This window comes from Siniperca chuatsi, linkage group LG5 (genome assembly GCF_020085105.1).
Source record: "Siniperca chuatsi isolate FFG_IHB_CAS linkage group LG5, ASM2008510v1, whole genome shotgun sequence".
Taxonomy (NCBI): Eukaryota; Metazoa; Chordata; class Actinopteri; order Centrarchiformes; family Sinipercidae; genus Siniperca; species Siniperca chuatsi.
Window position 1 is genome coordinate 21,199,563 of NC_058046.1, and position 26,182 is coordinate 21,225,744.

Here is a 26,182-nt window from a genome sequence, read left to right on the forward strand (position 1 = left end):
ATTACAAGATATTCATTGAAACTTGCTTGGGCTGGAAGAAAATGTGAATTTATTTTTTTTTTTTACTTCATTGTTAAATATTAGGAAAGCTATGCACCAGATTATTATACAAGCATCAGCTGGCTGAAAATCTGGACAAAGTTGTTGCTCATAAACAGTGATTGAAAGCAAAACTGTAGGCTTCTATTCTGATTGTCAATTGTAAGAATACAAATTTTTCCAATTAGTGATGGAGAATTCATCCTAAATATCCTCAACCTCTCCTCATCTAACCAGGAGTGCACTGTTGCACTGTGGTTTCTCAAAAGGAGAGAGACTGAGGGAGTGGCAGCGTCATGGAGATTGATATAGAGAGCAGGGAGAAAGCAGCAAGAGTTGGAGGAATTGAGGATAGGCAGGAGATGGAAACATGTAGAGGAATAAGAGAAGTGTGTGTGTGCGTGTGTGTACATATACATATATATATATATATATATATATAGAGAGAGAGAGAGAGAGAGAGAGAGAGAGAGAGAGAGAGAGAGAGAGAGAGAGAGAGAATGAGTAAGAAGGTGGGAGGCAAAGGCTAACCTTTTGACAGAGCTGGATGCACGGAAAAGAAACAACATAAAGATGGAATCATGCAATATGCCCTATATTGCATGAGGAGAAGCTGAATATAAGGAAATAGTTGCAATGCTGAGAATAGGATATTGTTCTACTTGAGAATAAGATAGATTGAGGAGCGAGGGGATGAGGGAGAAAGGCTTTAGGGGAAAATGTGGAAGCTATAGTTGAGGTGCTTACAAAAGGAATGCATTCAGTTAGATGACATAAAGTTAGATAACTCAGTAAAAGAGGAGAAAAGGAATACAGGAGTGCAAGAGATAGAGGTGAGAGAGGAAAAACGAGGGAAGAGTTGGAGGAGGAGGGCAGTAGAGAAAGAGAGAAGGGAGGGAAAGAAGAAAAAAGGGTTTGAGGGAGGGGCGAGAAGAAGAGAATTTGTCCTGGCACTCCAGAAAACGACTGCGGGTATAAAAATAATCAACGGTAGCCACCTGAGAGGCTGCAGTGTCACAGTGCGCCCTAGTTTAATTTAGACCCAATGCATATGACATGATTTTTACCAGATTTTGTCCCAGTTAAAGTGTTCGACTGTATTTTAGAAGACTGAAGTAAAAATCCCACACAGTTGTTGCCAGAGGTGTATTCAGAGCAGCAGTGTGTTTAAAAAAAGTCTAGGACAGCAACTTTCGTACCTTATTAATTGACACTTGTATACATTCACCTTTGTTTCAGCAGACATGAGGAACTTCTTTTTATAGTGAAACATTTATCATTGTGTCAGATGCTGCATAATTAGAAATTAATAATGTATAATTATAATGACTGCAAATTTATAATTATAGACCGTTCTCCACACAGTATGAGAGGGTTAATAAGATACATGTGTGCAGGAAAACATGTAAAGATACACGTTTCATGGGCACACACACTATACACAAAACAAACTCATGCAGACAGGCAATCATAAACACACACGTCCTCATGCATATATATACATGTAGGCCTACAAAATGTCATTTTAGAAAACGCAGGAGCACAAAAAAGACTGCCAGTCTCATCTGTCTCTCTCTCTCTCTCTCTCTCTCCATCTTGGTCTCTTTTTTGGCACTCTCATTGCACTGTTTCTGTCTGTTGTCTGAGCCTCACACTAACAGCTAGGATGGCCAGTTTCTCACACACACTGTCACAAACTGAAGTGTGCTAATGTATGAAAGAGAGGGAGAGGTGATCAAAAGAGTTCTCAGGATTTTCTGTCCTGAATTCTGTATTTTCTGTTAAGTCTTTGTTCCTCCATATCAGTGTTTTTGTGATGTGAGTTCTTGAGATAAAATCAAAACCCTTAATAGTGAAATTTGAAGAGGCCTTTTACATCTCAAATTATTTATTACGCCAACATCTTAGAAAGTCAGTTCAGTCTGGGGCAAGACATGTTAGACTGATCTACTGCATTAGTTTTTTTCTTAGACTTGTCAAATGCTACTTAATGTTCGGATTCAGGTAGGGCAGGTTTGGTTATTAGTAGAAATATCAAAGATATTTAGAAATATTAATACAATTATGAATATTATCAATTATTAATTATTATTATCAATATAGATTAATAATTACAGGGCACCACCCTGGGTTCAGGGACCAATAACCAAAAGTGAAAAACTCAAAGTCTCAAAGGTGGCTGTCCACCTAAAAATGTTGATATTTAAGGCATATTTAAGGCACTATCTTACATTAAACGAGGGAACAGTGAAGGGTGAGATCCGAGCACTGACCGTCGCAACCAACTATTATCACAACATGTACACACAATAACCACAGGGAGCTGCTCTTTAAAAGATACAATAGCATTTATTTAACCTTAGCACTGATTAACAATCAATAACTTCGACCAACAACCACTATCGTCTAATCTAAACACAATAAGCATACAACAATGAGCAAGCATATAAGGTGTGTGTGTGGGACAACAGAGGGGGGGGGTGAAAGGAAGGTTGCGGCCATGTGGGTGGTCGTCACGCACAAAGCCAAATGGAGGGCAGACAAGCTCTATATGTCCTCAAAATAAGCTGCACATTATCTGGGCTGTTTGAGATGTGTGTAAGCATGTACATGTAAAGGTGTGTGGGTTAGTGGAGAGAGAGAAGAGAGAGGAAAGCACACAGAGTAAGGCACAAGGAATCTCAAATGCCGTGGCAAAGCGTAATAGCTGTCCCTTTATCACACAGTAGTCCGCCAGTAGACTTTCATACGGCCATGTTACTGGATAAAATTACAGTTATTAGCTCCCACAGTGGCTAAAGTTAACACAATTATAACGGCCCAACAGCGTGGTACAGATACAAAATGGAACGTGTGTAACACAAAGAAAAACACACAGCAATTCAAACGCAGCAGTCCATCGCTTTTCCAAAAAGCAAAGCACAATTCACAACAATGTCACAAACAAAATCCGTCTCTGCCCAGATACAGTCCTCTTACTTGAAATCGCTCTCGGTTAGCGATTGATGCCACAGTTTGTTTGGAGTTGATGCTGACGAAGGTGGGTCCAATGGCGAAACTGTTCCTTTCAGCGCAGCAAAGGAAAACAGCGGTTGATGACGGTAGAGAGAAGGGCTCAGCGGCGATCTTGCTCTCTGTGAAGGAACAGTCAGTCCGTATCTCTTCCTTCTGCAGGTACGGGATTGTTATGGGAAGTAAACGATCAGGATCCAAAAGGTGTTCCGCAAACACAAAACAGTCTGTTTCTTGTCTAGCGAGTTAAGAGTCTTCCTAGGGAAATTAAAGCTCACGTGAAAAGCGTCTTCTTGTGGTAACGGCAGTTATCGTGGAGAGAGATGTGATGCGCCTCCTTTAGTAAATGGGTTACAGTGGAAATGGCAACAGGCAGTGTGGAGCGCCAGGCTTTTTAGAGATGGTGTCCTCATAGCTGTGCGCAGAGATTTCATGCGCTGTCTTGCGCATCTCATCCAATAGGAGTCCATTGTTTAGATTCAACTGAGATCTTGCGTTGGGTTCAAACGAGATCTCGTCTCAACTTCACGTTCAGGTGTGAATTAACGGTTGTGTCGGCTTGGCGCCTTCCTATTGTCTGTTCTATGTTTCTCAGTCAAGCCTCTTATTGAAGGCTTTGGCCTTTCAGGTAGGCCTGTCTTTTGTCTCTCACACATGGTGAGGCTAGGCGAGGCCCAACATTAGCAATAAGTTTGTAAGACCAAAAGTTAACTAGCATACCCTGGGCTATCTCAACACTAAACAGATGTTTTTCTGAAATAACAATCCATGACACCTGACAACATAACTCATAATTTGGGTTGTAGAGTGAGCAATGACAACAGAGAGATTTAAGAGACTGGAGCAACACCTTAGGAAAAAAGATATATGTTGTTTTTGCTACCACAACACTCAGCTTTGAATATTCACAGTAAAACATCCTTATAACAATTTAAATTATTCCAGCTGGCATATGTTTTCTGCTGGTTTGAGTGAAGCTGAGCAGCTTAGAAGGCTTGGTCAGCTGTGCTTTTTAGTTTCTAAAAGAGTCTTAATTAATTGACACAGACAAATAATCCTACTTAAAATACTCAAGAATTAAATCTGAAGTCTGACTATTTGTTAGATCTAAGCCATAGTTAAAGCTGTGCAACTAGCTTCTGGTCCTCTAATATTTCATTTTTTTTTTACATCATCACTGATGTGTCTGTGGGTTCCAGTCTCTGCAAAATGAAATACAGTAGAAGTACAGTATTTCACTGTATTTAATTAGCCTAGTTTTTTATAACCTCTTTTGCTATATTTAATATGTCCCAGTAATTATTCCACACATAAAGCTGCTTAGTGGCTATTCCTACATTTTAGGACGTCTAGGCAGGTGACATCTGCCTTCTGTTTCAAACAGCGTAAATATTACCGAACTGGTTTGACAGGCTAACTGTTTTTTGTGCGAGGTGTCAGCTTTACTGCCTTTTTGAGGTGCTTGGGACAGTTAGAATATCTATAGCATCACATGACTGCCGCTGTTCACCAGACACAACATGTCCTTCGGTATATATAGGAGGATTACAGCATCACAGCTTGTCATGAATAGTATGTGTCCAGATGCACAGAAATCTTTATTTTCAAAGCTGCTTAATCATAGCATATTTGGGAGATAATGGTGACCTGGTCTTTAGATTCTGCTGACAGCTAAATTAATTCATAAAGACAGGTGACAAAGGTCACAGTTTTTTATTGTACATTCTTGAAGGCATGATACCGTCTGTATGTGCAAATGACACATTTTTCATCACCTCCTCTCTTTCTTTTTTTTTTTACACATAAGCTGCTTCTCTTGCCCTCTTCTGTCAGTGTGCATAAATAGTATGCTATTAAAGTCATAATTATAGTCAGTGAGGTAGACATACAGTAAATAAACACAGACAGCAAGCAGACAGAAATAAAGACAGACAGACCTGGACAAATATTTCATACCAGAGGTAGGCAACTTAATGCTGGATCAGTGCGCACAGGTATGTGCATGTGTCTTTGACATGAAAAAAAAAAGGGTTAGGTACTTAACTGTAGGTTGTCCAAGCAGCAGTAACAGTAACACAAGGTGTGCTTCATCCGGTTGGCTTTCTGCCAGAAAGGACTGAAGGCAAGCGTCTCCCACATGTGGTTAACACGGAGTGCATGTAACACGGAATATGTGTGTCTTCAATACAGTGTTGAGTGCATGCAGTTAAAGTCAAGTCTGTGGATATTCGTCTTATATACCAAGTCTTCTGGCCATATGAAGTTACAGTATGTATAATGGATGAATGACGCTAGGGCGGTAAAGACCATGTATGACTCTGATTGGCCAATCAACTTGCCCTTTTTAAACTTTTACTGGCCCCCGGGGCCATCGGTTATTTTGGACCCTGTATTAAATTTCGACTTGTACCGCTTTTATCCAGTGTTCATTTAGCTTGAGCAGCCTAAATTGTGGCACTTTTTATACTTAGTTTTTGTGCTCCAATTCCATACAAGATATAAAATACACCACTTTGTACTTAATGCTGACGGTGCACTATTTTGGCAGTTAGTATACACAGAAGTAAAGTGCGTTTGCATTTTGTACCAACAGGAAATGTGCTAATGGTCATAAATCAGAGCGTTTGGAAAATTACCCTTTTCAGACCCAATTTTCAGATAAAAAGCAGTTCTAAATACTACTTGATTTGCATGCTGGCATTTTTCAGTTTGTAATTTTTCATCTGTGACCATATTATATACTCATAACATGGTCAAAACTCCTATCTAAAGTAATTTGCATTCTTGTGATTCTTGTTATCACATATAGAGCTCTGCATGGTCTCTACCTACAGTACATGCGTGATTTACTTGGTCTCTGTACCACTAGTAGAATGGGTTTCCTTTTGGTTCTTCTGACCAATAATTCTTGGCTGTTAGTCAGGTTACATTAAAAACTAAACGTGACTGAGCATTTAAAACAGCTGCCCATAACACTGGAACTGCCTATCTGGGCTTAAGATCCATGGATACTGCTGAGACCTTTAAATAGCAGCTCAAAATTTTGATCAGCCTTTATTGTTTTATCTTTTGTTTTTGTTTTATGTTTGTCAGTTTTATATAATTATTGCTTCTTAAACATATCCAAACACTTTTGTATGCCATCCTGTTAGAAGTGAAGTTGAGGAGGCGCTGTCATGGCCAAATAGGGTATATTGGTAGTTTTAAATTTAGTGACACTCCAGGAATGTATGGTCAAGGTGATAATACATACATACATTTTACATCACTTCTGGGCTCTTCAAGTCACAAGCACTTGTGGTTTAAGAAGTACAAAGTCGTGGATAGAGGTTGGGTAAACTGGTATAAAGATAACAAGGAGAATGCACCCCTCTCCCTAATTTAATGAAATTGGGAATTTGTTAAACAAATTTTAGGGGTGTTGAAATAATAAATAACAACTCTCACATTTTCTCAAATGGTTTTTCTCAAAAAAGTTAACAGATTGAATAATTTCTTCTAACAAGGGCAATGTAATTCAGAGTGGCCTCAACCTCTATACAAAATCACATAAAGTGGATGCACTCCAATGATTTTGATCAGATTTATCCCCTCTGAGGCCATTCCAATCACATTAGAAATAAATTCGCATGCCCCACTTTTCTTCCACTGCCGTTTCCATTCAATTCAGCCTTGAAAATATGGTTGGAATGCCACCTGATGTGTGACTTAATGCATATTGTGCTTCTTTCAGCAAGCAGAATACAGTCAGTTTTTCACTTTAGTTTTAGGTTTGTCAATGTTTTCCTCTTTTTAAATGATTTTTGTAGGGTAGTCCATGGTAGGGCTGCTAAGCAATGGGTATTTGAGCCAAGAGACAACAAAGTTACGTACAAAGTTAAGTACATTATCTCTCTCTCTCTTTTCTTATCCTTCTGTATTTCTCTCACAGCTTATACCCATCTCCTTCTCTTTCTTTCTGTTTATACTCTTAAGGTCTTGTCTGACCCATGAACAAACCACACAAGTCAATAAAGTCTACATGGATTTAGTCATAAGCAGGTTCTACCCATTCAAAACTCAACTACTAATATACATGAAGTGTCATACACACACACACACAAGGCACAGAAGCAAACACACTGTGTGGTTGTAGCCAGACAGCTCATTTAGAACAGCCTTCAGTCCTATTCGGGTGAGATTAATTTTAGAGGCTGACTAATGTAGTAATTGTCACAGCATGTTAGTGGTTTTTCAGTTCCATCCAAAGCTCATGTTGGTAATTTGTGTGTGTGTGTGTGTGTGTATGTGTGTGTTCTGGCAGTAGGAAAGAAAATGTCCTTATTATCTATAAATACCAGTATCTCCCTGTAAAGCCAGGTAAACAGAGTCCATTCTGATTCAGTACCACTGGGTTTTGTTTTTGTTTATTGTTTTTCTATTTCCTAGTGCAAAAGGTATTCTTTTATAGGTTTTATCACCATGGAAGCACTTAGCGACGCTTTTAGCTGTGTCCTCCTTGACCATTATCTTGTGCCTACGTAAAGCCCCCACACAGACAACATTAATTAGAACTGTAAAATGAGGAAGCCAGAAAACAAAACCCATCCAAACTTTTTTAAGACACTTGCAGATCTTGAGTATATTGGCCTGTGAAACATGGCCACCACCTCTTTAGCTGTCAAGTTAGGATGAGACCACACTTTCACACTTTCACTTTCACACTCCAACCGAAGTGCTTGTCCGATGGTCGAACAGCAGTAGAAACCCCCTCCCCCCACACCTTTCCAGTGTCAAATTGGAGGGGATCAGAAGCGTGACTGGCCACCTGTACGACATGTTGTACGAACTTGAATCATTGTCAATCCACACTCACCAAGTGTCTTTATCATGTAGCCAGCATAAAAAATATTTTATTCTTTTTTTAATGATTTTTTTTTTTTTTTACTTCTAGCTATTTATCTTCATCATAACAATCATGATATAACACACTTGTACATTCTTACATTTCTGATTATTAATGTTACTTGAGGGAAAGTGTCAGGCTTGCTGTCTGTGTTTGCATCACAGAGGTCATTTAAAGGACGGTGTTGTAGCTATATGGTTCCCTGTGGTCTCCCTCTGACTCTCTGTCTGTCCTTTAGTTAGATGGCTCCCCACGGTCTCAGACCATCATGCTCAGCCTCAGGCCCTCTCTGTCCTCTCCTTCTCTCTATCACTGTCCCCCTTTCCTCATGTTCTCCCCTCATTTTCCTCCTGTTATCTTGCCCCTCTTTTTCTCTCCTGCTTTTATGTCCTTGAATAGGTAATGACCGTCTGTCTGTCTGTCATTTCGCTCTCTCCATCTTATCGCTCCCTCTCTCTCGCTCTCTTATTTCTTTCCTCGTTTTTTTCCCTCTTTTCTTCTCTCCTTCTCACTGTGTCACTCTCTGTCCACATTTTAGCTACTTGTCCATTTTAGAATTAAGTTGAATATTTTAATGAAAACTGCTACATCTGGAGCACAGCTACATTTCTGATTTTCGAGCTCCCTATGAGCCAGTGTGTAGCCTGAGATCCTCTGGCAACTCCTCTTGGCTGTTTGACAGTCCAGCAGAGTCTAAAGATGACTGGGCTTTAGGTAACCCTGACAGTGAAAATCAGGTTGGTACTTTAGTAACTTTTAAACACGTCATGTTAAATGATTTTACTTGAGGAACTTAATTTGTGCAGTGGATAAATGAGACAAACAACTCAAATAATGATCACTGCACAATAATAGTCATAAACATGAATACATCATAAACATCAAACACATTTTAATGTAAGTCATTTTTAGAATAATCATCTCTTTTTTTGTTTGCTGTGAAGCACTTTGTAACTGTTCTTTTGAAAGATGACATAAGAGTTATTTTTATTAGTATTATGATTCTCCTCCCTCTTCTGTCTTCAGTCTCTGTTGCTCCTCTCCATCTTCCCCACGGTAATGTCCCCTGACAACACAAGGTCATAATAAAGTGCTGTGTACTCTGGGGTGCCACCATAGGACACACCAAGTTTGTCACAGAGACGCAGAGAGAAGAGGAGATCACAGTCCTGCAGCATGCACCACATGACAACTTTATTACACGTACACACACACACACACACACACACACAAACACATTTGTATGTTGTCATCGTCTTAGGCTCTCTGTATTGCTTTTGCGGGAATATGGTGCCTTGGATAAATCACTTGCTGTCTGCAGTGTCCTGAGTAATGTGTAATATGGTGTTTTGTTGCTTGTGTTTAGGATCCTGGCAGAGAGGAGGCCTTGCTGCAACAATTGAGAGAGAAAGATGAACTGATTCTCAGACTCCAGAGTGAACTGGTAAGATCTCAGATAATAATAGGCAGGTTTGTGTTCAAATGTGAATGCAATACAAAACATTATCAACATTTTTCTTGATGTCTGACTTCCTCTTTGCACCATGTGTACATTTTTACAGACTCTTTTTGATTCTTTTTAAACCACCAAATCCACTTTTTACTGGGGTGGTGTTTTGAGTTTCAAAATGACTTTTAGTTATAGTAGGTTTATACAGTAATCACTGGACAGTCAAAATATTATCCTCTCTCTGATGAAGTTGTTGGGATTCAGGTTTGGTTTGGTTATTAGCAAAAATATTTATGAATATGAATAAAATTATTAATATTATCAAAATTATTCAAATGGATTAATAATTACGGGGCACCGATAACCAAACATGAAAAGGTGGCGGTCCACTCAAAATGCTGATATTTAAGGTACTACCTTACATTAATAATGTGACAGTGAAGGGCAAATCCGAGCACTGACCATCACAACCAGTTGTTATTACAACACATACACAAAATAACCACAGGCAACTGCTCTTTAATGTTACAGTAGAGTTTATTTAACCTTAGCACTGATCAATTCTTTTCTAAACACAATAAGCATACAACAATCAGAAAGCATGTAAGGTGTGTGTGTGTGCGTGTGTGTGTGTGTGTGTGTGAGAGAGACAATAGAGAGGGGGGGAGTGAGGAAGATGCCGGAGATGACCACATCAGTCGTTGTCGCGCACAGATCCGAAATGATGGGCAGACCTGCAAAACTCAAAGCCAAAATGGAAGACATGCTCTATTTGTCCTCGAGACGGCGTAGAGCGTAGCTAGTTATGCTACCACGCTATCTGGGTCGTTTGAGATATGTGTGTAGGTGTGTATATGTACTTGTAAAGGAGTGTGGGTTAGTGGAGAGGAAAGAGAAAGAAAAGCACACAGAGTAAGGCACAAGGGATCTTTATCACACAGGAAGCCGGCAACGAACTTTCATTCAGCAGCTGTGTTACTGGACTGATAAAGCAGTTATTAGCTTCCACAGTGGCTACAAAACTAAAACAGTTAAACAGTTAAACAGTCCAACAGCGTGGCACCGATACACAATGGAAAGTGCTAAGCACGAAAACACACAGCAGAAACAGGTCCGCACTGTTGGCGGGTTCAACGGCGAAACTGTTCCTTCGGGTGGCAGCAGAGGGAAGCAGCAGTCGACTTTTGGTGAGGAGAGAGCGGGGCTCAGTGGTTATCCTTCCCTCACCGTGAAGAGAATCTTCCTTCTGCAGGTACAGGATTGTTATTTTGAAGATAACAGTCAGGATCCAAAAGTGTGTTCAGCAAACACAAAACAGTCAGTTGCTCGTCCTGCGAGATAAGACTTGACCTAGGGAGTTAAAGCAACCAAAGTTACAATGGAAAGACAGCAAGCGATTTGTGCGCTCTGCTTTTATGGAGGTGATGACATCCTGGCTGGAGTGCCAGGATTTCCTGCGCCCCCTTTGGCGGCTTGTCCAGTAGAAATCCAGGGTTTGGATTCAACTGAGATTTCGCGTCAAAGTGTGAATTATCGGCTGGTGGAGATTTAGCGGCATGTCTATGAGTTCAGGCTTTCACAAAGGCCTCTGTTCTTTGTTCTCCACACATGGCAAGGCCCAACAGAGTGTTCAGCATCTTTCATGAGATGACAATAAAATTATGTTTTCATTTTGTAGTACTACTAAGGCTGGAAAATATGTCAAAATTTTATTGTCAGTAGTTTTGTAGGTCATAGTTCTGTAAATAAATACAGAGCATTTACTAAACCAGATTTATCAAATGATTTTTCATACTAAAAAAATGACCGCTCCATTTTGACTTCCTAACATAAAAAAATGGTACTAGATTATGCATTACCAGCCAGAAGATTGACTGTTCTGATGATGATCATTCAGTGATATGTATACAGGATGTGCAGTTATGGGAAATATAAACGAATCCTGTAAAGCAAAAAGTCTTTCTAAGAGAAGCAGCTCATAGTCTCAGACATTGAGAAATGGAGGGTTTGCTCATCTAATTTTATCTCTGTCACAGTTTCTTTCTCTTGGTCTCTGTTTCTCTAAAATTTGAAATGAATAATTAAAATAGATTGAATGTTTTTAAATTATTTGTTTTACGGATATAAATTAAAGACTAATTGCCTTTGAAGCACATTTTTTTCATTCCCTTTTTAAAAGGAAAAAAAAACCTTCCTTTTTTTTTAGAAAGGTTAAAAAAACCTTTCAAAGTACTGGAAAGTTTTACTTTCGTTAATGAATTAGTAAAACAGCTTTGTCAGTTTTCTTTCCTCTTATGATGTTCAGCTGTATGAGATTACATACAGCAGAGGGCAGAGTGACAGGAAAGAAAGAAAGAGAGAGGAAATAAATGTGAAAATGGTTTTATGGTTGGCTCGAAGTCACACCATCAATATCACATGGCGTGCCACCAGAAAGCCCATCTTTTCCATCTTTGTTAATGTAAACTGCTTGTTCCCGCCAGCTTAATGTAATAGCAGAATTATTGCGACTACAGTCCAGCCAAGAGGGAAGTGTAATGTTTTCACAAATGCCCCTGTAGACAAAGCTGGGGAGCATGGAGTCATTTCCATGTCTGGATAAATGGAATAACCAAATTAAACTAATGAAAAATAGGGTTTAAATGCAAAATATTGTGTTTTTTCCCATCCTTTTGGAAGCTCGATTGTTGGATCATCTGCAAAAATGCTCCATGCGGCAACATTTTTCATCGTTTGTCTTCTACATGTCTGTAATTTGTCACCTGTTCTATCAAAGCAATGTAATGCAGACATTATGCCAGACCTTAGCAGGATAATGTGCCAGTATAATGACACTGTTGTGAGAGATGCCAGTCCAACCCACTGACTTGAGTCTCATTTGGCATCTGTTTGTTTGATCACTTCCTGGCACTCACATCTCATCTTTCTTCCTCTTCCCTTTTTGACTGAGATAACTCTCTCTCCCTTCCTGTCAGCAGCACCTATCCGCCTCTCTCCTCTTTCTGTGTGGGTGCTGTGGGCACGTAATGTGGCGTTAAAACCAAGATAGAGCACATTTGTATTCAGACCTCAGACATACCTACGGACTAAATGGCCACAGAAGAAACAGAAGGTTCCAGTTTCCCCAGTGTCTGGAGTTACACACTATTCAGACTTGGAAGTTTTCTCTTGCACAATACCCACTCCAGAAATGATTTGTATTAAGTCTATTGACATTGTTTAACAGTTAATTTAACAATAATTTCCCTCTCTGAAATTCATGTCTAAAGGCACAATAACATACTGTACACACTAAAACACCTTTTTAATTGCAGTGAATCATTTATTGTAGTTCTATATTTAGTAAATACATGCCGCAGCCTATAATAATCTATAATGAATTTTATTTCACAAGGAAATGGGAGTCATTAAATAAAACACTTTAGAAATTAACTCACCATGGTATTCTTCACTGGCTCAGGTTGATTGATTTGTCTGGAGGCTGCTACATTTTATATTTTTAGCTGTGATAAAGATTTCAAAAGATTATAGTGGTTATTCACCAGAATAAATTTCACCTGAGTGTCAGGAACCTTGATATGTTCTTGGGCTTGTGCACCAAACGACTGAATAAATACACAAATGGCACTTTAGCAGTGTTATATTAATATTTCTTTATCGGTCTGATCTAAGTACTGTCAAAAATAACCCCCGGGTGGGCACACACATTCACTGACTGTCTCTTTCAAGCACTTGGTCTCTCTTAATCTCTCTCCGCTTGTCTCTGAGATGGGAAACCGGAAAGTGAATTAACATGACTATCAATGAGATAAGTATAAATGGAAATCTACACTCAGTGGCCACTTTATTAGGCACACCAGTGCAATTTGAATATAATGTAGTCCAGTTCAACACCACTGCAAACTACAACCTCAATAATTAATAATAATAAAGTGGCCACTTAGTGTATCTACAGTGTAGTAACATATAAACAAAAAGTAGTAGCCTGTAGACTGTTGTTGGATTGTTTACATCTGGACTATTTCTAATTTTTTATTTAATCTGTATAAACTTTAAATCAAAATTTTAATTCACTGTACAGTGTACCTTACCTTTAGTCTACTTTTAATTGGGGTTTTACACATACTGGGAAATTTCCATCTGCTTCACCTGATTTCTTTGGGATGGAAGGTAAGACCTTGTTTCAAAGGGATGGGTTAGATGCATTTACAATCCTGGCAGCCTTACGGTTGTAGATTAGACGTGGGTGGTGTCAGTAATTGTGCCGCACAGAAATCAAGTTAAGCATATGCACAGCAAAAATTACTGGATGCTGCTAATTTTCCTCAAATACCTTTTAACTTAACATTTGAACTTGAAGTAGCCAACTTGAGGGATAAGGCTGGCGATATTCTATACATTTCATTGTCAATAAGTTGATCTGGGATTTAATCAAACTAAACTACAGTGTTCATAGTAATGAAGGAACATGTCAGCCAGTGTAACACTGGCTCATTGATGTGTTTTTGGACAAAAATGGAGGTCTATGAGACAGGAATAAGCTATACTGTGTCAGGATTCATATACACAAGCAATACTTAGTAGAATCAAATCATTGTTGGTTTTTGGTCTTTTTATAGGATTTTTTGATAATAATAAAAATATAGAATATCACTTGACTTATCCTTTAAGTCTCCAAGTCTGGATACAGTTTCACCCTCTTCTGTTTACTCTGTGTTCCTCACTTTGATTCTTTTCACCTCTTCTTTTCTTTCTTTTCTCTGTCTTTCTCCCATATGGTGACATGGTGAAGCCAATGAAATATTTTTTTTCCCTCCACATCGCACATGCATCCATCAATCAATCTTTAGGCCATGGAATTGCTTGTGCATGCGCAAACACACACAGGTGCTGATCAGCCTTGAATGTGTGTGTGTTTGCGTGTGTTTGCCATTTGTTTGGCACTTCTCTTTGACAGGGTTGTTCTGGCTTCTGCCACCAGCTGGATTTCATTTCCAGACATATACTGCTTGTGTGTTTTTACAAGCATATACAGTGGTGTGAAAAAAGTGTTTGCCCCCTTCCTGATTTCTTATTTTTTTGCATGTTTGTCACACTTAAATGTTTCAGATCATCAAACAAATTTAAATATTAGTCAAATATAACACAAGTAAACACAAAATTCAGTTTTTAAATGAAGGTTGTTATTATTAAGGGAAAACAAAATCCAAACCTACATGGCCCTGTGTGAAAAAGTGATTGCCCCCTAAACCTAATAACTGGTTGGGCCACCCCTGAAGGGGGCAGACACTTTTTCACACCACTGTATCTCTTTGTGTGTGTACATTGATAAATTGCCTAGCCTGTATCTTTGCTGCAGCCACAGACTAACCTTATTTTGATCTGTATCATATGCCTTTGGAACAAAGGTCACTGTGTCATTGCTTCAAATGTATGAAGTTGTGCATTTGTGGGGCCATGTTGTGCTTGTGAACATTTGTGAGGGTGTATATGTGTCTGTGTGAGCAAGGGATACCTTGCCTGCTGCAGCTAAGTTAGAGTGCAGTATTTTGAAGGAAAGGGCAGCTCATAGCCAACGCTTTCCTCGCTCTGCCTCCGTCTGTAAATCTGCCAGTGAAAAACTATTAATTATCTCCTAGAAGGACCTGCTAGCTGGCTGGCCATCACTAGCTGTCACTTTTTATGAGTTTTCTACTCTCCCTGCTGGTGCATTTTGTTGAAGGACCGTGCTCCAACTGCAACATTTAGCTGCAGAAAGCCTCCCTTGCTTTTCATGAAGGCATGGGCATGACTAATGAAAACTGATTTTTAACTCAGTCTGTCAGCTCACTTCTGCTGGATTTGATCAGGACAGTATATATTTGGTTTAGAGCTATATCATAAATGAACTTTCTTTCATTCTCCTTACCATTAACCCATCCTTACACCTAGTCCTAATTTGGGTGATTCATTTTAATCAAGGTTAATGATTGTCTTAATATTTCATAGCCATTGCAACTTTCAACCCGTTCTGTTCCCCTACCCATGAGCAGTGTAGGGCGAGCACGTCAGAATGATTAGTGACATCGTCATAAATTGCTCCCGGTGGAAATAGTGCTGTGTTCTACTCATTCAGAGGACTTGCAACCTTCCATTTCAAAATAATCACATAGAGGTAACACGAGAGTCGGCAGGTTCCTGGTCAAGGTAAAAGTGCTGTGTTTTGAAAGAGAGGGCCAACACTTTTCTCTCAACACCTCCGTCTGTAAATCTGCCAGAGGAAACCTATTAATTATCTCCTAGAAGGACCTTTCTTGCAGGCTGGCCAGCACTAGCCGTCACTTTTTATGAATTCTTCTCTACTGGTGCACTTTGAGGAGGGTCCCTGCTCCAATATTTGGCTGTAGAAAAGTTCTCCTGCAATTCAGCCCAGTTTTATGACCTCTTGGATTTCCAGGAGAGGCAGCCGGAGGGGAGAAAAAGATGGGGACTACACATTATTCCGACAGCCCATTATTCCGAAACACCAATAGTTTCGGAATAATTTCAACCGAAAACCCGTTATCCCGAAAACTAACGCCCATTGCTCTGAATGCCCATTGCTCCGAAAATACACACTCTCCCTGCTGTTGTAAGTTCAGAGACTGGTTCAGTGGTGCTGACACAATTATTATTATTTTTATTTTTAATTTTTATTTTTTTATATGGAGGGCTCTGGTCTGGTCTCGTGAGCATCCATCTCTCTCTCTCTCTCTCTCTCTCTCTCTCTCTCTCTCTCTCTCTCTCGCTCTCTCTCTGACACTACAAAACAAAAAATGCTTTCTTGGACTCAACAAATGAATAGGCTATCAGAAAATAGAGATTCAACAAAAAGGCCATTATGGATTTATGTGATATGATCAGGAAATGTTTGGGTCGTGATACAGGTACACAAGCAGGGAGCGGTGTGCACATCTATAGACGCGTTCTTTAGAAAAATTTGATGATTAAACATTTCCATCAGACAAGAACTCTGGCTCCAAGTGGCTTGCAAGCTTTCTGAATCTCTCTACTCAGTATAAACAACAGTTTCACAAAAGCGGTTTCTAACAAGATACTAGAGAATTATTAGTTCACTTTGGTGCGTATGCCCATTAGTTTTTAATTGATCAGTCAGCCAGTTCATTTCACTGGCTGTTGATACTGCAGGATTGTAAATCATTCTGTTTCACTTGCATTGCATGAGCCAAGACTTAAAACTCCCCAATATCTACTAACTAATATCAAACATGTTTGATTTTGCCGGAACGGCCAAGACAACAAAAAGACTGTAGGCTATTAAGACAACTCCAACTGAGTTTTTGTTTTGGGGATAACTGGTTGTCTGACAAATGGGCTTTCGGTCCAATGGGACATTTTTCGGACTATTAGGGTTTCGGAATAATGGGCCGTCGGAACAATGGCAGGGCACCAAAAGGATTTAGGTTTGTTGAGGTTGTTTAGAGTTGTTTTTTCTTTTTTCTTTATTCAATACTAAGCATTGTGAGTGGAGGCAAGGCATATGTCTGCTGGGAGAGCATTTAGTTGTTCTGATCTATTCGTATTTTATGTTCTTTCTTTGTGAGATTTTGGACACGGCTGATGGGTGTGTGTATTTTGTTTTTTGTTTTTTTTTTTGTATGCAGGAGAGTGCCAAAGCTGCCCTGAAGATGAAAGACTGCCAAATGACTGACCGCACAACACAGACAGAACACATGGGGCCAGAGGTGAGATACACACAGACCGCACACACCCTCTCTATTTCACTCTGTCAGACACTAACAATGCACTGTGCACTACATTTCTAGCACTGAAAATGTGCATTATGTAAGAACACCTGAATCAATATAAGATTACATATCACTAAATGAACCTCAATTCTAACAAAAATCTTCATTGTAAGACCCTTCCTTTCTCTATTCTCTTACTTTGTTGTCCCATCTGTGGCTGTGCATTTAATGCTGAGCCACAGCCGGCATCCTCCACCCTTCCATCTTTTCTTTCCCACCTCTTTAAGAGCATCTTCTCACATTGAGCTGAAGCTCTAATCCATCTTACTCTTTTTAAAGATGTTGTACTGCAGTGACATTCATATTATAGTCCACTGCCTGCTCCTCCTCCAATTCCCACAGCGCTGAGAGAGGGTGCTGTGCTGCTTCTTACCGGCCTGCCTGCCTAACACCCTTTGTTGACATGGCCTCTTTGGCTTCACTAGAGGCTGACATTATGGGAACGCAGCAGACTTAATGGATGACTGTCTAAAAATGGCTGGCTGTAACGGAAACAGGAGCAGAGTTTGGGGTCTGTTTCTTTGTTTCTCATGTCTCTCTTTTAAAACACTTTTTTCATCCCCTCTTCTCAAAGTTCTTTTATACCTTTAATCCTGCTGCGTATAAAGTTGGCAAGAAAAACTGTTAAAGGGGAAAAGCTGTGTCATTGTGTGAGCGAGTGGGTGCACAATACCCACACCAACATACTCTGACTTACACACATACACAGCAGATAATGTTTGACTTTACTCTTACAATTTCAAGTGCAAAATGAATACATTGTTTGCACAGAACAGAAATAAAATGTTCCCTCTGTTTGATTTTCATGTATGTGCTGCAGAACACCAAATAACTTTTCCACTACTTTGAACTTAACTTTAGTTATTGGCTACACAGAGCGTTTACTTTATATTATTTTACTTGGATTCGGGGATTTAGATGGGGATATCCACCTGATGTGAATTCCTGCATCAGCAGCAGTGTATCTCTACCTGCACTGGTTCTATAAAATTATAGTTAAAAGTTAGCAGTTATAAATTGTTTTGTTATTGTTATGATGATGATGACTATTAAAGTCCTACCGTCATTTACAGCCCATACCAGTCATAGCGCGAAAGAGAGAGAGGGAGAGACTGAGAATGCTAGTTTCATAAATCGAGGCTTAGGGTTCAAAGTGCAGTCAAGTGCTCCATGTGCAGAGGTCAAACTGATGCACTTTTGGTATTGTGTGTTTAGAGGGGAACAGCAAACTATGGGTGCACATATTATCTGTGGATATGTTACAGCCTGTTACAATAATGGCCAATCACATTGGCATACACGTAGGATTTATTCCCTTCAAAAAAGTGCATCTCTACTATATTTTCAGACAGTTTCACAAGGGAGTAGAGAATTCTGAGGGGGGTCATATACTGTACAATACAATAAACTAACAGTTAAATGAACAGTTATGATTGTGGTCTACCACATTATGTTGTTCATTGCAGCCACTCATCTATTGCCACTAAAAGTGCGAAGCTTCAGGTGCTAGACTCGCCAGACCCCCTTGGAAAAAAGGAGATGAACGATGGTCATTAGTGTGTTCTCTGACTTAGACAGAAAAAAATAGGCTTTTATTGTCTTCAGATTTTTCATGGAGCTAAGTGAACTTTGCTTGACCATTTCACCTTCACAGTGTCATCATTTTTACTCCATAATCTTGCAGCCTGTGTAGAATACCGAACTATAACAGACCAGTTTGATGTTTTTTGACTCAGCAACATTGTGGTGGTGGCGGAACAAGATCTGATTATGGTATTTACAGTGGATCTGGTGTGTGTATCTATGCTTTAACAATGTACACCACTCAAATTAGAGACTACAGATGGAAAACGTACTTCCCGCACTCAGATGGCAATAAAGGGAGTCAATCAGCTAAATGGATAGGCCTTTACTGTACAAGCTGTTGTGGATGAAAGTTGCAGGTAAGGACCAGATGTTAATCTTTACTCTACCTTGCTGGAATTATTATAAAACAGAAATAAAACTATCTTTTGGTTATGAATATGCAGTAGACATGTCTATTGATAATCTATGAATGTAAAACAAAAGGGAAATAGACAAGGAAAACATACATATTGTGATAGAAGTTTGTGTGATTGGTGTGTCCACCAACTAAAATCTTAAAAATAGCACAGATCTAGGTGCACTCTTGACCAGGTCCACACAGGCGTGCTGTAGACTGCAGTCTAGAAATGCCGTGAATCTTGACAACAAATTGCAGTGGAGTGCTGGATTGCTAGTGACGCTCCACCTACTTTGACTGTGGCGAGTCTCCAAAACAGGTGCACTACACCTTAGAAAAATGCCACTTTGTTGACTGCATCTGCATGAAATTACAGCCTTGAAGCCAATAATTTTACCATATCTCATCATTCTTCTTCTATCAGTTTTTTCTTTTCCTATTTTTAAAGTTTCCCTCTCAGTTTCTGTCTTTCTATCACTTTCTCACACATGCACACACATTAACACAGAGACACATCCTTAGATATGTCTGCACTGTGTTCCATTTGCCTTCACTGACTAATGCATTTCTCATAATGTAGCCTGAAATGGTCTCACATAATTGTATTTCTGTTGGAACTGGAAGCTAAAGCAAGCAAAGGTGTGTGTTTGTGTGTATGTGTTAGTGTACAAATTTATATGTGTGCTCATGTGTACGTCATTGCCTATGTGTCTGCCTATGCAAGTGTGTGTTTTTGTTTTGTGAAGCAGTCATTAGCCCTGGCCTTGGACAGCAAAGTTGATAAATATGCTGTTGAAAGTGTCAAAGTAACTTCAGTCAAATAGGTTGCGTTTATGCCTCAGACATTATAATTCAATCAATATTGTGGTTGTTTGTGTGTTTTTATGTGTTGTCATGCCTCACGTGGTATAATTTGCTCATTAGTATTGCGATGCCGCTTACAGGGCATGCATTTAGTTGAATTACTATGTTTGCTTAGTTACTTAGTAACTGTTTGTCCAGATGTTTTTCTCTGGACAAAAAGCCCAGAGGAAAAATGGACTGTGTATTGAGTGGTTACAGATTTTTAAGTTGTCTGATACCCTCAGTTCCGGTAATATCCTCTTTCTGACATTCTGATTAATTTCAATTAATTTAATTAAAACTAATTTCAGCCTCACCAGGAGGGTAGTGAGAAAGACACTCTGTCTTTTCTCCTACAGTACAGTATATATGAGGAGAGATTTAATCTTTGAAGATTCACTCAATTATATCACCTCTCTGAGGTGAAGTGGTTTGATTAATTGGCAGGTAATCATTTGAATTCAAGGAGTGTCACTAATTGTCTCATCGACTCTGCAGGTGGAAAACAGCATGATATTAGCATACCAGATATACAGTATTGGTCCACTCTCCAAAAGAGAGTAGGGCAATACTCAAATATCTATTGAACATGCTCATCACTGTCTCAGAGTGTTGGAAGTATGTTGGAGGTATCGTAGTATTCCCAAACTCCTTTAATGTGTCTGGTCAGGACCACAGTAACCTTATCTTCCTAAAACACTGCGTCCAACTTTCGGAAGTCTGGCCAGTATTCAACCGTATGGCGTTGCTATCTATTATAAAACCAGTACCTGGCCATAGAGTCCTCCATATGCTCAGGCCTCTTGAGTAGATGGGCTCTTAATTAGAGGAGCAGCTGGCTGCCCGCTAGCAAGCTAGGCTAGCAGCACAGGTGACTTAACTCAGCAGTAGCTACGGCATGTGTGCCCTGATTTTAGCCTCTCCCCTCCCATGTGTGCATGCAGAGAGAGAGAGAGAGAGAGAGAGAGAGAGACTGTGGCGTGGAGCAGGCCTATATAGGTTAGCTACCCCCGTGCATCGAAGACGGCTAGCAACAGAAAGTGTGTCTACAAGTGGGGCAGCTATTTCTATTGCTTCTGCCATTTCACAAGGTCGACCATCTCCCTCATCCTCTCTCCCTCTTCCTCACCCTCCTTCTTTTCTGAAACGTCCTCCTACTTTTCCTCACTCCGTTGTCCTCCTCCTTCTCTTCCACCTGCTTTTGTTCGCTGATCCCTGAAAGTGCAGTTAGCTTTCAGAAGTTCCTCTCTTCTCCTCTCCTCTCCTCTCCTCTCCACCCGGTTTCCAGGGCTCTAGGAGTCCATCGGGGATTCTCCTGCCCTGGTTTCCCCACCGTCGGACACTCTGTCCTAGGGACAGCTCCTGGCCCCCACACTCTGTCCCACAGAAATACAACTTTAAGCCTACTTGCCTAAAAGTTACTCTTGGCTACCTTGTGACTTACTGAGTTCCAGGAAGGTTCAGAAAAGGCATTTATTTATATTGTTTGCATTCATTTTCAGATTAAATGACAGCTGAGATGCTCTATATGAGATGCCTATATTCTCCATCCTACAGTAATTTATTTTCTTGATTTATCTATAGATAAACCAATTTAATATGCAGTATATTGGAAAATACTGACTCTCAATCTACCAGATGTCATTGTGATCAGCTGTAAATGTAGCCAAACCCGATTTTCACTTTTGGTATGAGGGCAGCTTGCAGCAGTAAATTAGTGAGATTGCTGAAAAAGTGGGACCTCAGCAATGACTAAATACATGATAAAGCTTTGTGAATTTGATCTACAACCTTATTTAAAAGTTTAATCCTCGAATGTAAATAAAGCATCTATCAACCATCACCAATTTCCTTAGGTAGTACACATAGTACACACAGGAAGATGACCCTGTGTAAGTCACTAACTGAAACAGTTAGATATGTGCAGAACAGGGTCACTGCATACTGTATGATGTTCTGGGACATTGTAAAGAGTGCTGCTAAGGAAGACCGAGATATCCACCTGAAGCTGACAAGTGGCAGCGTAGTGAGAGAGCCAAACAGTGTGGACCGACCCTTATTTTTCAATTCTGCACTTAAAGATTTCTCCTCTTTCTGTCAGTGTGCCAATGTGGAAATGGCAGGTAAGGTGAAAGGAAAACTGAGAAAGAGTAAGACAGCAATGGAAAAAAGAGGGGGGTTAGAGAGAAAAGGCGAGAAGCTATTTTATGTCCCGCAGAGACTCTTAAGAGCTGGAGGTATGGTGGCTGTTTGAAAGTTTTTTTAGAGGGGATTGAATCGATTGAGATTGCTTTCTTTCAGCAAGCTAATTTCATGGGCATTCTTAAAAGGAACATTTTATGGAGGGTATCAAAAGCTCTTGATGGTTAGCTCACTCTTGTTCCCTTTCTCACTCTATTCTCTGTCGTTTTCTATTCTCCATAGATTTGTGCAACTTTACTCTTTTTTTTGCCTCCTTTTTTTCTCTTTTTCTCCTGGCTTCACAGCCACCCCTCTCTTCATCCCCTCTCTCCTTAGTAGCTTCTGAAAAGAATGAGAGGAGCTGAGGGATAGTTGAGGATCGTTTATCGTCTGTTTGTGGGCTATTACATTTGAATGGAGAAACATTTAAGTAGATCATGCAGATTCTTCCCTCTGTGTCTCTCATTCTGTCTTTCTCATCTCTCCATCTCAAAAGAAGTATACTTGAGGTATGGAGTGACTATATAGGAATCATCTCTTTGGGCTGGATAGGTCATTTCATATGAAGAATGACCAAATGAAGAAAGTCAGGTCAGAGTCCAGGTGTATGAGTCTTTGCTTTCTTGTGTGTTAATGGCTCAAGGTTCAAAGTTTCTTTATTAGTACCCAAGGGTAAATTTGTTGTGCAGACAGGAGATTCAGCATTCCAAAGTTAAAAACAAGACATCACAGCGATACAGATTCAAAGGACATCCAAACTAAATACATTCAAATGTATGGGGAAATAATAATGGGGAAATTTATGTCTCATCATTTCTGACAGCTTGTCTCTAAATCTCAAGACCTGACAAGCCGTCATTGTAAAACATAAAGTAATATAGATGTTTCTTTGGATTAGATTGTTGATACATGGAAGAAAAAAGCTATATAACAAACATTTGACATATCTAATTGCTGGTACTATTTGTAAGAAACACAATTAATTAAACAGTTATTGTAAGCAGAACTAGCCATGACTTTCCTGATGCAGGCCGGAAACTCCTTTTGCACTTGCCTCGCACTTATGCACTGCTGCACTTTTTTTAAAATACTGTATTTTACTTGATTTGATGCATTCTGTGTATTCTGTTTCTTAACGTCATTTTTATTATCATTCAGTGGGTTTTATTTTCCATCTTGTGCTATGCATTCTATGTATTCTATTTTTATCTTATTTTTATTATTGTTATCAAGTGGGTTTTATTTTCCATCTTATTTTCCATTAATTATGACATTCCATCCCTTTTTATGTTTATTCTATGTCTATTTTCATGTGAAGCACTCAGTGCATGTAATATATTTTGGAATTAAAGTGCAACATTAAGGTATTTACAGTACCTACCTGCAAAGTCTGTATTTGCTAATCATCATGAGTAATATACACACAACTTTCAACAAAAATGTGTTAAAAAACATCATGCATGATAAAGTATATATCACGTTGATAGTACGGTGATATATGAACTGAGGTCAGTAAGAGTATTTTCAGACTTTAAAGGTGGATAAACTCTTTAATGCAAATTAAAGAGTAGATAATCTGAGTTTAGCCCTGCTACATCTCCATGAATGCTCCCTAACAGTTAACTGCTTATGAAAGCTTTCCTATTCAGTAGCAGTAATGTCACATGCTAACTCTTAACATCTTTCTGCTGTGTAAAAAATTATTGTCCCAACACTTCTACAAACTAAAGCAGAACAACCATCGATTCCTTTTCTTTGCCTTGGTTCTGGGGTTGTTTTCATCCAGGGTTATTGATCCAAAAGGTCAGGGGAAAAAGAAGGCTTTGGCTTAGCTTGCCTTTACTTATGTCCACCTATTATTGCTGTGTGGTGGTAACACAGATCATGTTCAGCGGACCCCCAGTTGAAAGAGCACTCCTAATGAACGCCACTGGTTGGTCTTTACGTATCTTCCTGGGGCTGGGGAACCCTGAATCAATATTTATGATGACATAGATCATATGAACCAGCGTCATCAGTGCTCTCCACGTCTGTGCCAATTTAAGCAGGAGGATGGAGGGTCCAGTGATGATTGTGACTATGTAGGTCTCCAACTCCTATTCCTGTAAACTAGATCATTTTGTACAGCCGTACTGAGTAATGGTGCTGCTAAGGATAGAAATAAGAAAGAAAGATAGAGAGAGAGAGAAAGAAAGAGGAGGAGATAGGGGCTGAGCACGAGAGAGGCAGTTTTCTGCCCTACTTTGAGTTTTTATACATTCTTCTTTTTATGTCTGTCAGTCTTCTTGTCCTTCCATCTTTCTTCCCTTTCTTCTCTAAATTTCATGATTTCCTTAATTCCTCTTTTCTTCCTCTTTTGTGCCCCTCCATAAGAAATACCCTTGATTTTCCTTTCTTTCTCCCCGCACATATTCATCCATTTTCTTTGCTCTGATCTCTTTCCATCTTCATATGGCTCCTCCTTTCTCTGTCCCTGCCCCTTCCCACCTTTTCCCCTCTGTCCTGTATCTTCATCTCCCCCCTTTCTCTGTCATCCTTCTTGCTTTTAGACTGCATGTCCTTCTTCTCAAACATTTACTTTTTATTTCTTTTCCTATCTTTCTCCTCTTTCCTTCCATCGTCTCTCATTTTTCGTATGTTTCTCATCCATTCCTTGATATCTTTTGTCTCTGCCTTCCGACATTCTCATCTTTATGGTCTGCCTTTCACCTGTATACCTCTCTGTTCACATTCCCTCATCCTCCTCATCTCCTTTATTACCGTTACTCTTTCACCCTGCCTTGCCCCTCCCTGTCACTGCTCATCCTTTATTACAGTTTCTCTCCAACTCTTGTTAACCCTCTCCTCTCCTCCCCCTCCCCTTCCCGGCGTTTATGTGGTGACTTATATTTATGCCCAGTTTTCATGTTAAAGTGAGAGTGGTGTGGTCGTGCTTTCACTTTTTCCCATTGTAGGAATTTGTGGACTCAAATGGTTGATTTGAAGAGGGAATTATGGATAATTATTGTACATAACCCAATTATGGAATTATTCGCCATGGGAGATAATTCTTAAGAGAGTATGTACTGTATAATAATAGGGAATGGCTGTTTTTGCTGGCAAGAGAGCTCAATCAGAGTTATGATACTTATTGTTATTAAAAAGGATTATTATTTTATAGGAGCATGTTCCCTTAATAATCTTAATTATTGTTTGAGAGGGCATGTCTTTTAACTTTAATGCATGCACAACAAACACAAACAAGTTCACTTTTAGTTACATGCTAATGCCAACTCTACTGCTACAATTACTAAACATTTCAACTACAACAAAAAAAGGTAAAGGTGAAGCTGGAATACAAAGCCATATGGCTACTGAATGAATGAATGGCAGAGTTACGGATCAGAGTTTCAGAGATGGTATGATAGACCTGACAGACAGATGAAGTGACTGTTACCTGAGAAGCGGTGAGTTAAATCAATGGCACGACAGCTTATTTGGGACTTGCCAATTAAAGGTTATGAAGGCACCAGGGTTTAGGCAATTTGACGCAGGGAGGGGGAGGGGGCGGCTGCTGTGGCATGGAGCAGGCTTATATAGGTTAGCTACCCCCGTTGCATTGAGGATGTAAAGGCTATGATCAGGGGAATAGGGTATTTTATTGAAGTTTTATGTGACCATCAACTTTTACTGTTCAAGACCTCTTTCCATCTGCCTGCTAGGATTAGAGCAGTGTGTGTGTGTGAGAAATTTTACTTAATATTATAATGTGAGTGCTAGAGAATCAGTGTGGTAAGGTAATGCTGGATAGCATTTAATTGTTTCTTTGTATCAGCCGTTATCTGCAGTCAGTATACCAGCTCCTTGCCTAAAAATTGTGTCCTTGTCTCATGGCTTCTAAGCACATTGTTGTGGAATCGGTACATTTGTAGTTTTTTGCAAGCAAATCGCTCTGTGGGAACATGAAGTACAAACCATCAGTACTTATAAACCCTGTACTTTGCTGCGGTGTCCCCCACTAG

The 26,182-nt window shown here is 39.6% G+C and overlaps 1 protein-coding gene across 6 annotated transcripts in view; it reads left to right on the forward strand.

Moving 5' to 3' along the window:
• ccser1 (coiled-coil serine-rich protein 1) overlaps window positions 1-26,182 on the forward strand; it is a 120,140-nt gene that overhangs the window by 47,784 nt on the left and 46,174 nt on the right. For all 6 annotated transcript variants that reach the window (XM_044196399.1, XM_044196398.1, XM_044196401.1 and 3 more), the window contains exons 9-10: window positions 9,303-9,380; window positions 17,030-17,110. In XM_044196399.1, the coding sequence (XP_044052334.1) occupies window positions 9,303-9,380; window positions 17,030-17,110 (159 nt within the window). The remainder of the gene's footprint in view (window positions 1-9,302; window positions 9,381-17,029; window positions 17,111-26,182) is intronic.